Source organism: Equus caballus, chromosome 22 (genome assembly GCF_041296265.1).
Source record: "Equus caballus isolate H_3958 breed thoroughbred chromosome 22, TB-T2T, whole genome shotgun sequence".
NCBI classification, from domain to species: domain Eukaryota; kingdom Metazoa; phylum Chordata; class Mammalia; order Perissodactyla; family Equidae; genus Equus; species Equus caballus.
The window spans coordinates 23,290,988-23,308,507 of record NC_091705.1 but is presented as its reverse complement, the minus strand read 5'-3'; the positions used below and the strand labels follow the sequence as shown (position 1 = coordinate 23,308,507).

The window sequence follows — 17,520 nt, the reverse complement described above, 5'->3', positions numbered from 1 at the left end:
ATATCACAAAATAGAATAGCCAAATGACCAATAATCATAAGAAAAAGCTCCCAATTGCACTGGTTATTAAGGAAATGCAAATTAAGCCACAATGAGCTACCATTACACATACACATTGGAATGGCTAAAATTAATAAAGACTGACAATATCAAATATCGGTGGGGATGCACTAAAATGGTATAACCACTTTGGAAACTATTTGACTATAGGTGCAAAAGGGCATCACATGCACATCTGTGACCTACCAATTTCTCCAACAGAAATGCCTACGTGTGTGCAAAAAGACATGAACAAGAATATTCATAGTAGTAGCATTCGTAATGAGAAAATATCTGATGCCTACCACAAGACGAACCTTACAAACATAATGGTGAGTGAAAGAGCCAAACACAAAACCATACTTACGCATGATTCTGTTTATGTAAAGTTCAAAAATGGTTAGAACCAATTAGGATAACTTTTCTGTGATAGAATTAAATTTAGGAGCATGATTAACTTTGGTGAGGGGTATGTGGATATTGATGGGGTAGGAAGAAAATCAGGGCTTCTAAGTTGCAAAAAATATCCTATTTCTTGACCTAAGTGATGGTTATACAGGTGGGTTCACCTTGGGATAATTCCTGTGCTGTACACTTTTGATTTGCCCACTTACTGAATGTAGTTTATATACTTTGATAAGATAGGTTATTGAAAAACTTGTGAGCAAATATGAATGAATGTTAGGTACATAAAACAGTAATATTAATATCATATGGTCTCAAGCCATAAATATGTGACAAAAGCAAGATATAATTTGGGAAAGGAATTTATGGGTTAAATTGTTTTAAAGCTCTTAGTTTGTCCAAGAAGTAGTAAACTTACTAATTTATATAATACTTGAATAAATTAAAGCTTTATATTTTAAATTCTAATGATACAACTAAGAAAATAATGAACGACTTTTTATTGACAGTCTAAAAGATGGGTAAATGGAATAATAAAAATACTTAAGCTAAAATGTGGTTGACTTTTAGTAAACAGCAGATATCCAACTTGCACCAGTAGTTACACTGAATTTACTCTCACATTCTGTTTTTCATAATTTCTTATCAAGTTTGCTTTGGTGTTCTATTCTTTATAGTTCTCTGTCAGTACCCCCTATGGGTGCCCCTGACGGTGTATGTAGCACATAAGATGAGTCACATCCTTCAGCATGTCCCAGTAAGTTTAGATTATGTTCAGTTTCCCACAGTCATTCCCCCTTTTGATACTGTTTTGTAGTAGCAGATTCTCCATACAACTCGCGTTGTGGTATTGATTTCCCTGTGAGCTGTTACTAATATGCTATATATCCAACAAGCCCAAAGAAGTAGGCATAATAAAGCTGTGATTAATATTAAGATGATTTAAAAAGGTTGAAAGAATATGGTTTTAGGTGAATAGGCTTTGAAAATATCATATTAGTGATGTATAATTAAAGCAGATTAGATTGATTAGTTATGCATGAGTTCTCCTTTATCATATAACAGCTTTACAAATTGTTGATTAGTTTTAGTAGCTTGTCTTTCTAAATGCTTTACAATTCTAGAGTTATTCATCAGCTCTCCTTTTAGCTTAACCCAACTGATACCTAATGCATAATCAACATATGGGGCTTGGTAGTTTAAAGCTTTGTGTAGAGATGTCACTTGCACAGACCAAGGTATATCTTGTGAATATCCATCAATTATGCAAGTTACATTATTCTTACAAGTTAAACCACTGCCTAGTCATGTGCCGCATAACAACATTTCAGTCAATGATGGATCGCGTATATGATGGTGGTCCCATAAGATTAGTACTAGATAGCCTAGACGTGTAGTAGGCTATACGATCTAGGTTTGTGTAAGTGCACTCCATGATGTTTGTACAGTGACAAAATTGCCTAACGATGCATTTCTCAGAACATATCCCTGTTGTTAAGTGATGCATGACTGTAGTCATATCTTCCCAAGTAATGTTTCCAATATAAGACTCATTGATTATTGATTACTGATTATTAAAGTTCAATTATGAGGTGCTCGTTGGAGGGTACATACAGAACTATTAAATTGTAAGGAAGTAGGCTCAGTTTGTTCCAAATCTTGGGGACAAATATATCCAATCTGCCCTTTCTGACATCTGTCAATATCGCTAGTAACATTTGAGTTATAGTACCTGTCTGTCTGTATGCCTGCGTCCTTGAATGACAGGCTCTCATCTAACACATTTGTTCCATATTAGCATAGAAGAAAACTTACATCCTTAGTCAAATTAGTTATATTGGTTCCTTTTTCAGTAGTTTCAATCCGCAAATACCAATTTTCAGCTTTCATATCTATGAAATGCTCAACCTTTTTACACTATCTTTTAATCTCTCCATAAATAGTACCACACTCAATACCTAATTGTTCTTATAAGTAGGTACAATTCTGTAATTCAGTTCTAGTAAGTAAAGCCTGTAATTGTTGAATAGCTCATTGTTCAGTTATACAGCTGAGGACCTGTGACAATTCTTTAGCTTTATTTTGTTGCAACAGGATTTCATTTCAAGCCGTCCAATTCCAAATTCTTCCTCAATTTCACTCCAACTTTGCTCTTACTGCTAAATCCTGTATTAGACTATTATTCCATCCTGTTTGTCTCTTAATTACAGGTTTCTGCATTTGTTGCAAGGTATTAAGTTTTTTGTCAGAATTTCTGTATCATAAGAGTTTGAAATTCTGGTGCTGGTCCTGATTTTTCCAAACTCAATAAAATGTTTCTTTCAGTTCGATCATGGCCCTTGATCCCTTTGTAAATATTTTCCAAAATGGTAAAGTCTATTGTATACAAGTAAAATTGACTCATATTAGAAGCAGTAGTATTAAGAGATACAGTTCATTGAATTCTCCTAGAGGCCTTAAATATGGAAACTGAAGATTGTTAAATTATAAACAAAGTAAACTCATTTTTATGGGAAGGTATATTTTGGACATTTTGGAGAAACCACTCCCATCACTTGGGCTCACATATTTTTTCCTTATCTGTGTATCCATCTTTAGTTTTGTTAAACTAGATCTCAATGGCTATAAAAGATAATGAGCAGTTAGAATCTCGTGGAATATAATTTGAGTATAATTGTATTCAGCTTGATGAATTAACAATTCCTTCGAATTAACAATTCTTTCCAGTTGGTATATTCAGTAACACAATGGGAGGTGATATAAGATTGTGTTGTTTAATATTTGGGTAATACTGACTTCAGTCTGTGGGAAGATTTGAAATTTTCCATTTCCTTTCATTTAAACCATCCAATCAGTGGGTCTGAAGTGTTGTGGACAAATAAAAGGATTTCTTAAGCCTTTACCCCACATTCAGGACAAAATTCCATGATATTGAGATACTTATTTTTAAAATAAGGAGGAATAAAACTGTAAGCTACATGTTTAATTGGTGCGAAATAAAATATTAAAATTATAATGGTCAGAGAACATACAATTGAGAAAGAAAAGTCTCTTCAATAAACGGTATTGGGAAAACTGAACAGCCATGTGCAAAAGAGCACTGTCTTACACCATACACAAAAATTAACTCAAAATGGATTAAAAACTTGAGTGTAAGACCTGAAACCATAAAACACATAGAATAAAACAGGTGGTAAGCTCCTTGGCATTGGTCTTAGCAATGTTTTTATGGATTTGACTCCAAAGGCAAGGGAAACAAAAGCAAAAATAAACAAATGGTACTACGTCAAACTAAAAAGCTTCTACTGGGGCCAGCCGTGTGGTGCGGCAGTTAAGTTCCCACGTTCCACTTTGGCAGCCTGGGGTCCGCTGGTTTGGATCTCAAGTGTGGACCTATACACCGCTTGTCAAGCCATGCTGTGGCAGGCATCCCACATATAATGTAGAGGAGATGGGCATGGATGTTAGCTCAGGGCCAGTCTTCCTCAGCAAAAAAAGAGGATTGGCAGCAGATGTTAGCTCAGGGCTAATCTCCCTCCTCCCCCATCAAAAAAGCTTATACACAGTGAAGAAAACCATCATGAAAACGAAAAGTCAACCTATTGAATGGGAAAAGATATTTGCATATCATACATTCAATAAGGAGTTAATATCCAAAATATATAAAGAACTCATACAATTCAAAACAAAAAAATGAGCAATCTGATTAAAAAATAGGCAGAGGATCTGAATAGACATTTCTCCAAAGAGGACATACAGATGGACAGCAGGAACATGAAAAGATGTTCAGCCTTCATAATTATTAGGGAAATGCATCAAAACCACAGTGAGATATCATCTCACATCTGTTAGAAAGGCTATTATCAAAAATACAAGAAATAACAAGTGTTGGACAGGATGTGGAGAAAAAGGAACTCTCATATACTGCTGGTGGGAATGTAAATTGGTGCAGCCACAGTATGGAGATTCCTCAAAAAGTTAAGAATACAACTTCCATATGATCCAGCTATTCCACTTCTAGGTATTAATCCAAAGAAAATGAAAACACTAATTCAAAAAGATATATGCACCCCTATGTTCACTGCAGCACTATTTACAATAGCCAAGATATGCAAACACCCTAAGTGTCCATCGACAGATGAATGAATAAAGGAGATGTGGTGTATATACACAATGAAATACTACTCAGCCATAAAAAAGAATGAAATCCTGCTGTTTGCAACAACATGGATGACCTTGAGGATATTATGATAAGCAAAATAATTCAGATGGAGAAAAACAAATATCATGCAATTTCATTCGTATGTGAAATATTAAAAAAACCCAAAACAAATGAGAAAACAAAACAGAAACAAATTCATAGATACTATAGAGAACAAGTTGGTGGTTACCAGAGGGGAAGGGGACTAGGGGGTGGGTGAAATGGATAAAGGAAGTCAATCATATGGTGAAGGATGGAAACTAGACTTTTGTTGGTGATCACATTGTAGAGTATACAGATGTCGAACTATAAAGTTGTACAGGTGAAACTTACACAATGTTAAAAACCAATGTCACCTCAATTAAAAAAAATCATAATGGTCAGGATAACTAAAATGAAAGTAACAAGAGCCTGTCTCTTTTGCCCTTAGTCCATTAGAGATTCTTTTTTTCTTCATTGTGCATATTATTGTAAGTTAGAGTCTGGAGAATATAACATTAAGGTCCTTAATGGGAGTGACAACCCGTTCGGGCATAGATGCTGGTCTCACATGTGAAGCGTGTATCCAGCTGTGTTGCCTGTTCACTTTGGTGGTAGTGTGAGTTATCAACAACACCTGTAGGGTCCTCCTCAGCATGATGACAATCCACCCTGCCATTAGAACACTTTGATAAAGACGTTGTCTCCTTATCTGTATTGATGACACACTTTCTCAGGGGGATTCTTCCATCATCTGGCCACACGATGGTGTCATGAGCCTAAGGAAACAAGCAAACCCTTTCTATCTGATCTTGAGTGTTTTCCATTGTATTAAGTAATGAACTAGGCTTAACCCCTAAATTCCCAGAGCTTCCAAACATTAACTCAAAGGGAGAAATATGCTTGCTAAAAGGTGTTAACCTTAATTTTCATAGAACCAAGGTAAAGCTGTTGTAAGCCAGTGGCTTGATATAATTTAGCCAAAGAATCTTTAGAGTAGGGTTCATTCATTCCACTTGTCCAGAAAACTGGGGATAATAAAGAGTATGATAAATTATTGGTATTTGTAAGGTTTTATAGATCCCCTGATTTACCATAGAAACAAAGTGACTCCCTCTATTGGATTCTAGATGTTTAGGAATTCCAAAGATTGGGATGATATAGTTCAGTAAGACTTTGATCACCATTTGAGCACCTGCTGTAGCGATGGGAACACTACTGGACATCCAGACAACATGCATACCATTACTAAATAGTATTTCTTACCCTCTGATGGCAGAAGCTCTTCACTGTTCATTTGCCACCACATCCTAGGTAATCTGGGCTTCAGGGGGCTTCCTTGACGTAACTTAGGTGTTCCCTGTAAAGAAATTTTCTGAGAAACAGCACATGTGTGTATTATTTACTGAATTATTTGGTCTTTATACGGCAGTGGTATAATTCCAAGATTTTCAGTAATTCATTTTGTTTGAATGATATTGCTGGTTATAAGGCATTCAAAGGCATGTGGGTATACAATTGGGGTACAGAAATAATACCATTGGGTAAACCCCATATTCCTATGGTGTTCTTCTCAGCTCCCCTTGATTTCCAACTTTCCAATTTTGGGGCAGATGCGTATTTCTGAAACTGTAATAGGCATCCCTGGATAGAAGCAATAGAACTTCAATTTCCACAGTTCAAGTCTTGGTAGACATTTTTGTGCAAACTCATTTCCTTTAGGCATTTTATCTTGTTGTCCGGTGTGAGTTCTATAATGAATTACATAAATCTGTTTGGGAAATTGCAATGACTCCAATAAATCGACAGTTAGTTTATACGTGATATTTTAGTTCTCCCTGATGTTAGAAAGCCTCTATTCTTCCAAATTTGGTCTGTAGCATGCAGGCCCCACAAACATATTTACTGTCAGTATAGATATTCACTTTAAGACTGGCGGCTAATTTAAAAGCTCTCGTAATAGCTATGAGTGTCGCTGCTTGGCTGTTTTTATGTTTATGAGACCATAAGCCTCTAAAATCTCATGAGGACTGACTGTTGCATAATATGCTTTTATCTTTCTCTGTGCGTTTCTCATACCTGATCCACTGGTGAACTATATTGTCAGCATCGTGAATAGAAATATCAGATACAGCAGGTTTTTCCATTGGTGTTAGGTTGGAATTGAGTAGGTATTGCCAAATGGTTTTCTGTTGTTAGGTCACCCTGTTCGCAGTCCTTTGGCCAAGTACAGGCTTTTCTTGGATGTTTTTTGGTCTGTGCCTGCAGGAGGTTCTGGGTTGGAAAATTCTGTAGCACCCTGTCTGGAATACACAGGAGGCAATAAGGAAGGCTGAGGAACTCACAGCTGTTTTGTTCCTCAAGTCCTTTGGTCTCTAGGCGTTCTTTCTTTTTCCACCTTATAGAATCTTTATACACGTGTTTGCTGTTATATGCAGGGATTTTTAATTGTAGGGAGAACCAGAGAAAAATGGGGCTCCATGTTGGTGGAAGCAGAAGTGTTATCAGTTGTATATTTTAAAATTTCCACTTAGTTGGTGCTTTCCTTGATTTCTTTCTTTATTGATTTACAATCTCATTCTGTTGTGGTCTAATGATTTAGATCCTTTTATGTTTATTGAGACTTGTTTTAAGACCCAGCATATGGTCTATCCTGGTGAATGCTCCATGTGTGTTTGCAAGGAATATGTATTCTGCTGCTGTTGGGTAGAATTTTCTGTAAAAGTCAGTTTGGTTGATTGTTTTGTTCAAGGGTTTTATATCCTTACTGGTTATCTATCTGTCTACTTGTTCTATCCATTACTGAGAAAGGAGTCTTGAAATCTCCAGTCTAAAAGTTAATTTGGTTGTTGGTCCTTTCAGTCTTGTTTAGGCTTTATCTGTTTTGGATTCCCGCCATTAGTTTAATATACATTATGATCATTATTTATTACTATTCTGAGTCTTTTATCACTATAAAATGTCACTCTTTGTCTGTAATAATATTCCTCGTCTTAGAGTCTATTTTGTCTTACTGACACAACCACTCTAATTCTTTCATGTTACTGTTTGCAGAGTCTATCTTTTCTATCTATTTCCTTTCAGTCTACTTGTCTTTGAATTTAAAAAATGCCTCATTAAAAAGTGTGTATATTTGAAACTTGCTAAGAGGGTAGATCTTAAAAATTCTCATCACAAGAAAATAATTATGTGTGGTGATAGAAGTTAACGAAATTTATTGTGGTAATCCTTTCACAGTATATACACATCAAATCATTATTTTGTACACCTAATACTAATACAATGTTGTATGTCAATTATATCCCAGTTAAAAACAAATGTATCTCTTGTAGGCAACCTGTAGTTGGATTTTGCTTTGTTTTTGTTTTGCAGGGGAAGATTCACCCTAAGCTAACATCTACTGCCAGTCTTCCTCCTTTTTTATTCCTCCCCTCACCCCAAAGCTCCAGCACATAGTTGTGTATGGTTGTGAGTTCTTCTGGTTCTTTTATGTGAGCTGCCACCACAGCATGGCTACTGATAGACGAGTGGTCTAGTTCTGTGCCTGGGAACTGAACCTGGGCCACTGAAGTGGAGCATGCCAGACTCCAACTAGGCCATCAGGGTTGGCTCTGGATTTTGTATTTTAAATCTAATATGATGATCTCTGCTTTTTGACTGATGTATTTAATTTATTTACATTTAATGTTTTTAATCATGTTGTTGGCTTTAGGTTAGCCATTTTGCTATTTTGTTTTCTACTTGTTCCATTTCTTTTTTATTCCTCTGGTCCTTCTTTGCTGTCTTCTTTCATGTTAACCAAGTACTTTTTTTGTATACTATTGTAGTTTATCTATTGACTTTCTAAACTTTATTTCTTTGACTCCTTTGGGGTAGTTGTTCTAGGGGTAACAATATGTATCTTTAACTTATCACAATCTACTTCAGGTTAATACTGCCTTGCTTCCTATAAAATATGGAAATTTTGCACCATTATGGTGTCATTTTCCCCACTTCTTTGTGCTTTCATTGTTTTATGTTCATATATTTCAGCTTATTGTAACATACATTTGTTTATTGTATATAAGAATGTGTATATATCTTTTGTATTTACCCACATTTTTACCATTCTTTGTGTTCATTTTTCATTCCAGTTTATCCAAATTATCATCTGATGCTATTTCTCTTCAGTCTGGGCTTCTTTCAGCATTAATCTACTAGCAATGAATTTTCTCAATTTTTTGTATTCTTGGAAATGTTTTATTTCACTTTTACTTTTGGAACATATTTAAAACTCATGAATTTTTTTTTCTGGAATTTTCCATTTGATGTTTGACTTCAGGTAGCTGAAACCATGGAAAGTGAAACTGTGGATAAGAGGGGACTACTGTATTTGCTTGTAATAGGAAGGCTTGTACAATTCCATCTGCCTTCGGGAGGGCTAGTCCAGTTCCATTTGCCTTGTCATGGCAAGATGTGGAAATCCTATCCTAGACTTTTGAAAAGAGCCTTTTCGCACATTTCTAGACTTCCACTCAAGAGACTGGACCTTACCCATCCATCTTCCACGTGATTCACTGGAGTAAAAAGTCAGTGTGGCCTCCTCTAAAAATTCTCTCATTCCATTTCTCAAGGGATAAGCACTGAATTTCTCAGACTGGATTTATTGTCTGGAACAGTGATAAGTGTCCGTCATAAGTCTCTCTTGAACAGTGATGTGTAGCATAGGAAGTCACATCATCTCTTCAAACTTTCTTATCCTCATCTGTGAAGTGGAAGATACTATGTAACTTCACAGAGTTGCAAGTGCTAATATCTATACCGTAGTACTTAGTACAGAAACTGACACATGGTAGATTGCTGGTAAGTATGAACCGCCATTATTTTTGTCTCATTTCTTTTCCTCCCTTCCTCCGTTTATACTTTCCCTTCATTTTTCTTCCTCATCTTTTCTTTTGTTGTCATCATCTTCTTTTTTCTTAGTCCATGATGCCTAGTACAGGATTGGACATACAGTAAGTAATACTGACAGAGGGGGACATTCTACTGTCAGGAGGATAAAGACAAATGTTTAAAAAAGTATTCTTTATTTCTTGTAATTATGTATTAGTTTTCTCATTGCTTCCTTGCTTGCTTGAGTCATTCATTCATTCAAATTTGTTTTGCAAAAAAGGCCAACTGGCTCTAATTTGCCTTTGCTTCTCACTGGGAAGGAAGGCCTGCCTTGACATGGGTGCTGTTGGCAAATCTCTGACACTTACACAGAGTGCCCAACTGAGATACGTGATACATGTTAGCCTTCTGCCTGGCTGACCTCAGGTATGTCTCATCCCTTTTAGTTCACTGCACACAACCCTGGCCCATTTCCAAAACTAATAAAGGCAGGGCACTGCTCTGCCTCAGTGATCTTTGTTCAGTCCCCTGCAACACAACCCTCCATTCTCTCGGGAAATGTCAGTCATGAAGTCCTATTTAATGACCATTTCCATCCTTCTGATGCTGGTTCATAAGACTCCAGGTAATTCAGGCCTCTCTCAAAGGTTCTGGGGTCTTGCATGTGGTATTGGTATCTTGGTGATCTCTGAGATGACTCCTACTCACATATAGTAGGCACTACCTAAACCCTTTTTCTCATCTCAGATAGGTTGTGAATGTTACTCCAAAGGTCCATCTCATGTCAAGATCTCCCTTGGTTCTGCTCTGCCAAGACAAATTTAAGAGGTTGTTGCCCCTGCAGAGTGGAGTGTTGAAGCATGAAGTGTTTTAGATACTGCTGTCATTGGGATGGCAGCTCGATTTATGGGTTAACTGTGAGAGATTGGGTCCTCCTTTAGGAGGGATAAAGGGCAGTTTGGAGTTTGGAGAGCGAGTTGTGTTGGGGATGATATATGACCTTAGAGACAGAGTAATATTGGAAAAATGAGCTGGGATGAGGAGGGGTTGAGCAATTCTATCTGTAGACTTAGGCTGGACTATTGTTTTGGTGTAGTCTGGAGAGGGAATGGTATTCTTTGTTGAGTGGGGCTGGGGGTGGAGTTGGGTAGAACTGGGAGTTAGAGTAGAGTGAAGTAGTTGTGCTTTGTTTTGGATTGATGTGAATTGGGGTTGGGTGGCTTGGCTAGTGTTAAGTTTGTGTTAAGTTTTATAATTGAGCCTTAGGTGGTTACCAGAAAGCATAGAGCTGGGACATGGAGTTAGGTGTTTGGTTCAAGCTAGGTTAAGTGTCTTATTCAAGCAGGGCATATGTGCGGTTTATCTGGGCAGGGGTTGGCTTAGCCTGGGTTTAGGGGTGATTGAGCTTGGATAAGACAGTCAAATTCATCAGAGCAGAGCTGTGGATGTTGAAATGGGGAGAATGAATGCTGGATGAAAGATATCCAGTAGTGTTTTCAAATTCTTAAAAAACTTTCTTGAGTGTGATTTACAGGGACACTGAAGAACAATTACCATAATTGTAGGCAGTGAGGATAAATGAAATCAGGAAGCTTGAATGTCCTTAAGTGTTTCCTGTCAAACCTTGGCAGGAGAAACATGGGAGTCGTTTCAACTCAGATCTGTAGAAAACCAAGGTTGTTTCTCCTTTCGTGGGACTGAGTTCAGTCACCGTGTCTAGTGTTTTCTCCTCCTCCCCTTTCTCCTCCTCTCCCTTTTCTCCTCCCCCTTCTCCTTCCCTTCCCCAGCTTCTTCCTACTTCGCATTCTCTTACCCCCTATTTCTCATCCTTTGCCATCCTCTTTACTTGAGAGACACTTTTCTCATGTTCACTAAAGCACAGTTGCCACGTTGGAGTAGTGGTCAAAACCACAAGTGGGTTTGCAAAAAGAACAACAAAAAAGGAAGACGGCACTCTATGCTTCAAAAGTTGTACCTGGTGTTCCTTCCTTCATAATCATTTAATACTTTCACCTGGCAAAATTTATGGGCAGGAACTGTTCTGGACAACCTTTTCTGGGACAAAGTCATTTTTTCCTTTTATCACCCCAAATATATATATGTATATGAAATGAAACTGCTTGAAAGCCAAGACTGTTTTTTAAATCTATGTATTCCTGGTCTTGAGCTGAGTGCTTTGCACAGAGTAGGTTTTAGTAAATATTTATTGAGTGAATGAGTATGTAAATGACTTATGCCTAGTAAATATATACAGATAGGGACAACCTTAGAAGTTGGATGGGGAAGAATCATGTTTGGGGTGCACAGGTGGCAGAGAACTCATGTATCACTGGTTTTTGCTCTGGATGGAGCTGTTAGAAAGAATCTAGAGAGTATGGTTTTTTTTAATTATGATATTTTAATTTACTCTTAAAACAAGTCATGTGTGGGAAAATGAGCTGGGCAATGTCTATGGGTGATTGTGAGAAGGTCAGGCCGGGTTGTGGCTCTCACTTCAAGCAGGAGCCCATCAGTATTTTCTGGGAAACTCTTGCAAAGCACCCTTGCTCTAGCCTCTCCCAAGACCTATGGGATCAGACTCTCTAGAGACTTGATGTGAGTATACTTAAAAATTCCCTGGGTCATTATAAACTATGACACACCATATTAACCTGCTCCTTCACAAACACAGTTGAGATTTCCTGATCTGGTGCACTGTTCCATTCCCATTTCTCACATGGGGAGACTAGGTCCAGAGGGTCAGAGGCTACTCTGCGATTCAAAAGCTGGACTCCTCTGACTTCAATTTGAGGGTGGAGGGATCATCAAAGGTGACGTTAACTTGAATGTGGGTGGCACAGTTTGTCATGACAGGGGGAAACATAGCGTTAGAACAGCAGCAGGACTGAGAAACTCTACAAATGTCTTTGACAAGCCTTCTGTTTGTTTGTTTATTTCACCACTGTTAGCAGAATCCTTCAGGATTCTTGACCTGCTTTCCATGTAGAGAGAGTAAGGAAAAACCAGCTTGCCTGATCCTCATTCTTGGTATCTATGTTCTTATCCACCCTCTGGTGACTACAAAGAAGAGACCTTGGGTGCCCCAGTTTCTATCCAGTGTGTTTGGGAGAAAAGGAAAGCCCTCCAGCTCAGATGTTAGCCAGAAGAATGTGGGTGTCACTCTGGGGAACCCCTCTGTAGGACTCCTCCTCTTATAAGTAGGATGGTGCCAAAAGAGAGACAAGTTTCAGGATGAGGATGAGGATTAATGTAGTAAACACATTATCATGATAGAGAAGCATGGACGAAGGGTGCCATTTTTAACCTCCTTCCTCTGGTTCATCAGCAGTCTGGCTGATGTGGCAGCAATTGACTACCTTCTCTGTACTGGAGTGCCAATTTCCAGGGCAGTTCGTATGTACACCGACACCGAAAAGCTATGGGATATCTGCCACTGAGGCATTTTCTTTTCTCCTTTCTTTCCAGTTACCTTCTCTGACTTCACCTAAACTTGGAAAATTTTGCTTTCTCTTGTGAAAAATTTAGCAAAGGTTCTTTTTTTCCATGCAGGAAATAACATCAAGCTTGCTTTGTCCAATTTTTATTAATGTGAGTGGGCATTAGAGACCCCAGCATGCTTAGCACTGAGTACATGGCCTGGCACAGAATGAGTGCTCCTAAATGGATGTAGAATGAGGGGATAGGTGGATGGTTGGAAAGGTCCTTGAATGCTAAGCCATGGATTTTGGACTATCTATTGAAAGATGTAGAAGGCCCTATGCCTGCAGATATCATGCAGGAAGATGCCAGCCTCTCCTAGAAATCCTATCATATAGAGAGGCAGTGTGACACAGAGAGGAAAGAGCATGGACTTAATATTATGTAGATCAGAAATTGAATCCTATTCTTGAATCCTGTCCTTGGTCAAGGACAAGCTATGGAATGTGAACAGAGCAAGGTCTCTCTTTGAGCCTCAGTGTCTTCATCTAAAAAGTGGAGATAACAGCAGGCTTTTATGTATATGATAGACGCTGGACATATGGTAGTGATTGTTAGTATTATTTTCTTTCTAATGGCTCCTTTGTCTCTAAGAGTTCCAATAGGTAACTAATACTATTGATGACTAATATTTATAGAATGCTGACTAAGTGTCAGGAACTTTTTCACTGGGATATTTTCAGCTGAAAAGGCTGTATACACATGCCCATATCTGGATGACTGATACATAGCTATCAATATTCACAAATAGGATTTAGCCATATGTGGAAGGTGTGGTACAGATTTGTACAGTGAGCACATGTGTATACGCTCAATTTATGTGTGACTGTGGATCTGTGAATAAAATCCCTTGTGCGTGTGGGCCTCTGTGTGTGCGCCAGTGTGCTGCCCATGTGTGTACATACATACTCACGTATGCCCATGTATGCCCATGTATGTACTTGTGCTGCCCATGTGTATACAGTATCTGTTCCTGTGGGGCCGAAGTACAGAGAGAGGCATATGTGGTACATGTTTGCTTAAATGTTTCAAAATATGTAGGCATACAGGGCCGCAAATACGTGTGTCCTGCTTCAGAGGAGATCCTGGCTGTCTCTAATGAGAGCCGTGTGTGAGGAGCAGGCATCTGTGGGCATTTGGGAACATGTCCAGTAGATGCTCACAGGGGTGCCCTTGAAGTCCTGGACCCTCAGGAAAAGACTTTCGTAGCAACAACACTGCCTAATCTTTAATTACTTCTTAGTATGTGGCAGATACTTTTCTGAGCATTCTGTATGTGTGAATTTAGTCATCACAAAAACACTAAGAAGTTGGCTATATTGTTATGCCCATTGTGACGACAACACAGTGGAAGGCTAGAGGACTGAAGTAACTTACTTAAGGATGAAGAGCTATAATGGCAGAGCCCAGATTTGAACTGAAGTGGTTTTGACTCCAGATCCCGTGCTTTGAATATTCTTAGGTCCTGTTATCTTTAAATCATGCCCCCCCCACCCCACTTGTATTATCACTGCTGCATAGAAACTAAACATGGCTATGTTTTTCCCAGGTGGCCTGTTCAAATCCAACTATGGCAAGAGCCAAGAGCCTTGGAATCCATGCCAGCTTTACCAAGGCATGTGCAGAAACACCTGCAGAAAACAGGAAATTCAATACTTTACCTGCCTAAATGAACAAAAGTGCTGCCTGAAATTTCCTGCAAAAACAGCCAGTTCTAACCACGCGAAGGAGGATTACAACTCTGCCTCCAACTAGTCAGTTACAAACACTTCAAGCTACCCTGAAACTTGAATATCACCAACCTTACTCTCTCCTGGAGTAATTCCTCCCCATTCTGGAACACCTTCTCCATAAAAATACATTCCCTCTCATGTGTGTGTCTTTCATCTATGACCAGTCATCACCGGACAGGGGAAGGTTAGGCTGGGAGCTGGGGAGCCACAGAGTATAGGAAAGGACACTCACCAAAAAAGCAAATAAGGGTGCAAGGGCAGCTCAGTAGATGTTGAGGGTACCAAGGAAGGGAGGAGATCACATTTCTGCTCAGCTTTGGTACCACAAAGAGGGTTGTGATACATTCTGGAGGCCGCAGAGGGAAGGTGACAACTGGATTGAGTCTGGATGATCCAGGCAACATGTAGAGGAGATCACTGAGTCCTCCGAGTAAACATTGTAGGATCGGGACAGAGACAATAGGGTTGCCTTTGATGTCCAGAGAACTATGCTGGTCTGTTTGTACGATGTGGTGTCCTCAGAAAGAACCAGAACCAGACAGATGGATGGATGGAATTGAGTGTAGGAATTTTTGGATAAATTAGGACAAAATTTTCTAAGCAGTAGAGCTTTTGGAAAGTGGAATATACGGGCTTGTCCCTGGGCATTCTTCCAGTTTTGAGGCTGGAGGACCATTTCTGGATGCAGGACAGAGGTGATGGTGGTTATGGTGTTAGAGAGGGATTTGGAACAGAAGTTGGACATTGTACTTGATAACCTTTAACATCCTTTCCTTCCTGAGTATTGAGGAATATTGCTTTCTCACTCCAAACTTAGCTCCAACTAATATTTGACATACAATGGAATTTTTGTTGTGTTACGTATACTCCTCTTCTTTGGCTAATGTCTCATCGCTCCTCCTCTTTGGATCCCAAATTCTAGAACTAGTGTTCCCAACTAAGTTCTCTAAGTTCCAGATTCCTAATTTCATCTCACCTAAGAGAAATATGGCTTTTGTGCTTATCATTTCAGTGAAATGGTCCTGGATTTGCTCACAAATGCCTTCCTTGTTGAAAAACTTGAGCATTCTTTGAGTTTTACCATTTACTTTCCTTCTAGCTACCATTTCACTGCGCTGCTCTCAGTCTTTCCTTGAAACCCTTGTTTGCCTTGGCTTCTGGTCTCTGGATCTTCTTGGTCATTTTGGGTGTTTCTTCTTCTGCCATCTGCCCCAAGGTGTTTCTTTGTCACCTTCCCTATTTTGTCTTTCTCTCTTTTTCACTAGAGACACATTACCTGCATTTTTCGTTATTAGACAAATGAAATCCCAGCCCAAACCAATGGATGAAAGGCCATGCACTAAATGACCAATTTATGCAGCTAGATTTTAATTTTTATGGGACTCAGAAATCTGACGGGAAAATTTAACGATGTTTGTATCTTTGAGACTCACTGACATTCAGATATGTTTGTCAGACAGGGGATAGATAGGGGCTTGGAAGAAGCCAGGTTTAAAGGAAGGGCGCAGAAACTTTGTGGCATAAGTAGCATGGTCAGACACAAATTTTAGTATCTGAAAGAAATTGTTGGTCCTGGGTTCAGCATTGTAATTGGAATATAATATTTCTAGACTTTTTACTTCAGCAGTACTTGTAGATGGAAAATGGTTGTATGGCTGTAGAATTCTGGATTTAAAGCACAGATTTCCATTTCTCTGGTTTCTCCATGTCTTAGAGAAGGAAACATGAATATGGAGTCAGGAGGATTTGTTCTCTGTTCCCCATTACTGCTCAGAAGCTATGTGATCTTGGGAAAGTTCTGTATTTATATATTCAACCCAGACAACATCTCAGTTCCAGACTCACATATTGAGTTACGTATTTATGTCTTCTTGGATTTCTCAGCCATCTAGGACTCAAAATATCCTAAACTGAATCCCAAATCTGTTTGCCTGGCTTTTCCTTTGTCTTCCCTTTTCAGTCACTGACATCTACAATTTGTTCTGTTGCCCAGTTCAGAAACTTGGGAGTCATTCTTGACCTCCCCAATTCATCTTGAGTCACCACGTCCAAACCAATAAAATGTGTTTTACATCCAACTCTCAAAATGATCTCAATTTAATGATGAAATTAGCCTTTACATAATCAAAAGTAGAGGATTCACTGTTCTTAAAGTGAAAAATCTTAACTACTTAAGAAACCATTAATGTTTTATTCGCTTGAATGTACATTTTGACTCCTTTAGAGGGACCTTCTATGTCATAGTCCCCTTTGCTCCTCTCAACAACTAATGTGATTTTTTTTTTTTCCAATGTGCATTTGTCTATCTTTATTTTGATTGTTAATAGTACTCCCATCAAGTAATGTCATCAAAATTTGCTATTTTATTAGACCCACTTCATTCTCCACAGCATAGCATCAGTTTCTCTCATTTTTCCTTCTTGAGTTTCACTTTCTCCACTGCTCATCAACACAAATCTTATAGGGATTTTTAGGTAAATTAAGTTATAAAAGAAAGCCTGTAATTTTGATGTGTTAAGCAGCAAGGATGAAGCGATTCCCCGTTCCTGGCTGATGGACATTCTCTTCCTTCCTTCCTGAAAAACAGTTCTAATAAATGGTATACACTTATTTTAAATAGTTGAGTCTGGTCATGCTTGTGCAACAATTTGGCATAGTGTGTAAGATCCTAAGAAGAGTGGAGGTGGCGTACAGGATGTGGACTCAATTCACACATGGCCTGACTTTCAGATCCTCCTTCATATTCCCTTCTGTGGCCTGGAGAGTCCACGACTCCATCCTTGAGCTCAGAAATGCTTTGTCTTTCAGGTAGGG

General features: G+C 38.6%; 1 protein-coding gene across 1 annotated transcript; it reads left to right on the top strand.

The window, feature by feature from the left end:
* The first annotated feature begins 9,964 nt into the window (after positions 1-9,964).
* Positions 9,965-14,844, top strand: DEFB116 (defensin beta 116). Its single transcript, XM_023627007.2, has 2 exons — positions 9,965-10,121; positions 14,523-14,844. Exons 1-2 carry the CDS (start codon positions 10,055-10,057, stop codon positions 14,726-14,728), a joined length of 273 nt encoding a protein of 90 aa, XP_023482775.2. The 5' UTR covers positions 9,965-10,054; the 3' UTR covers positions 14,729-14,844.
* The last annotated feature ends 2,676 nt before the right edge of the window (positions 14,845-17,520 follow it).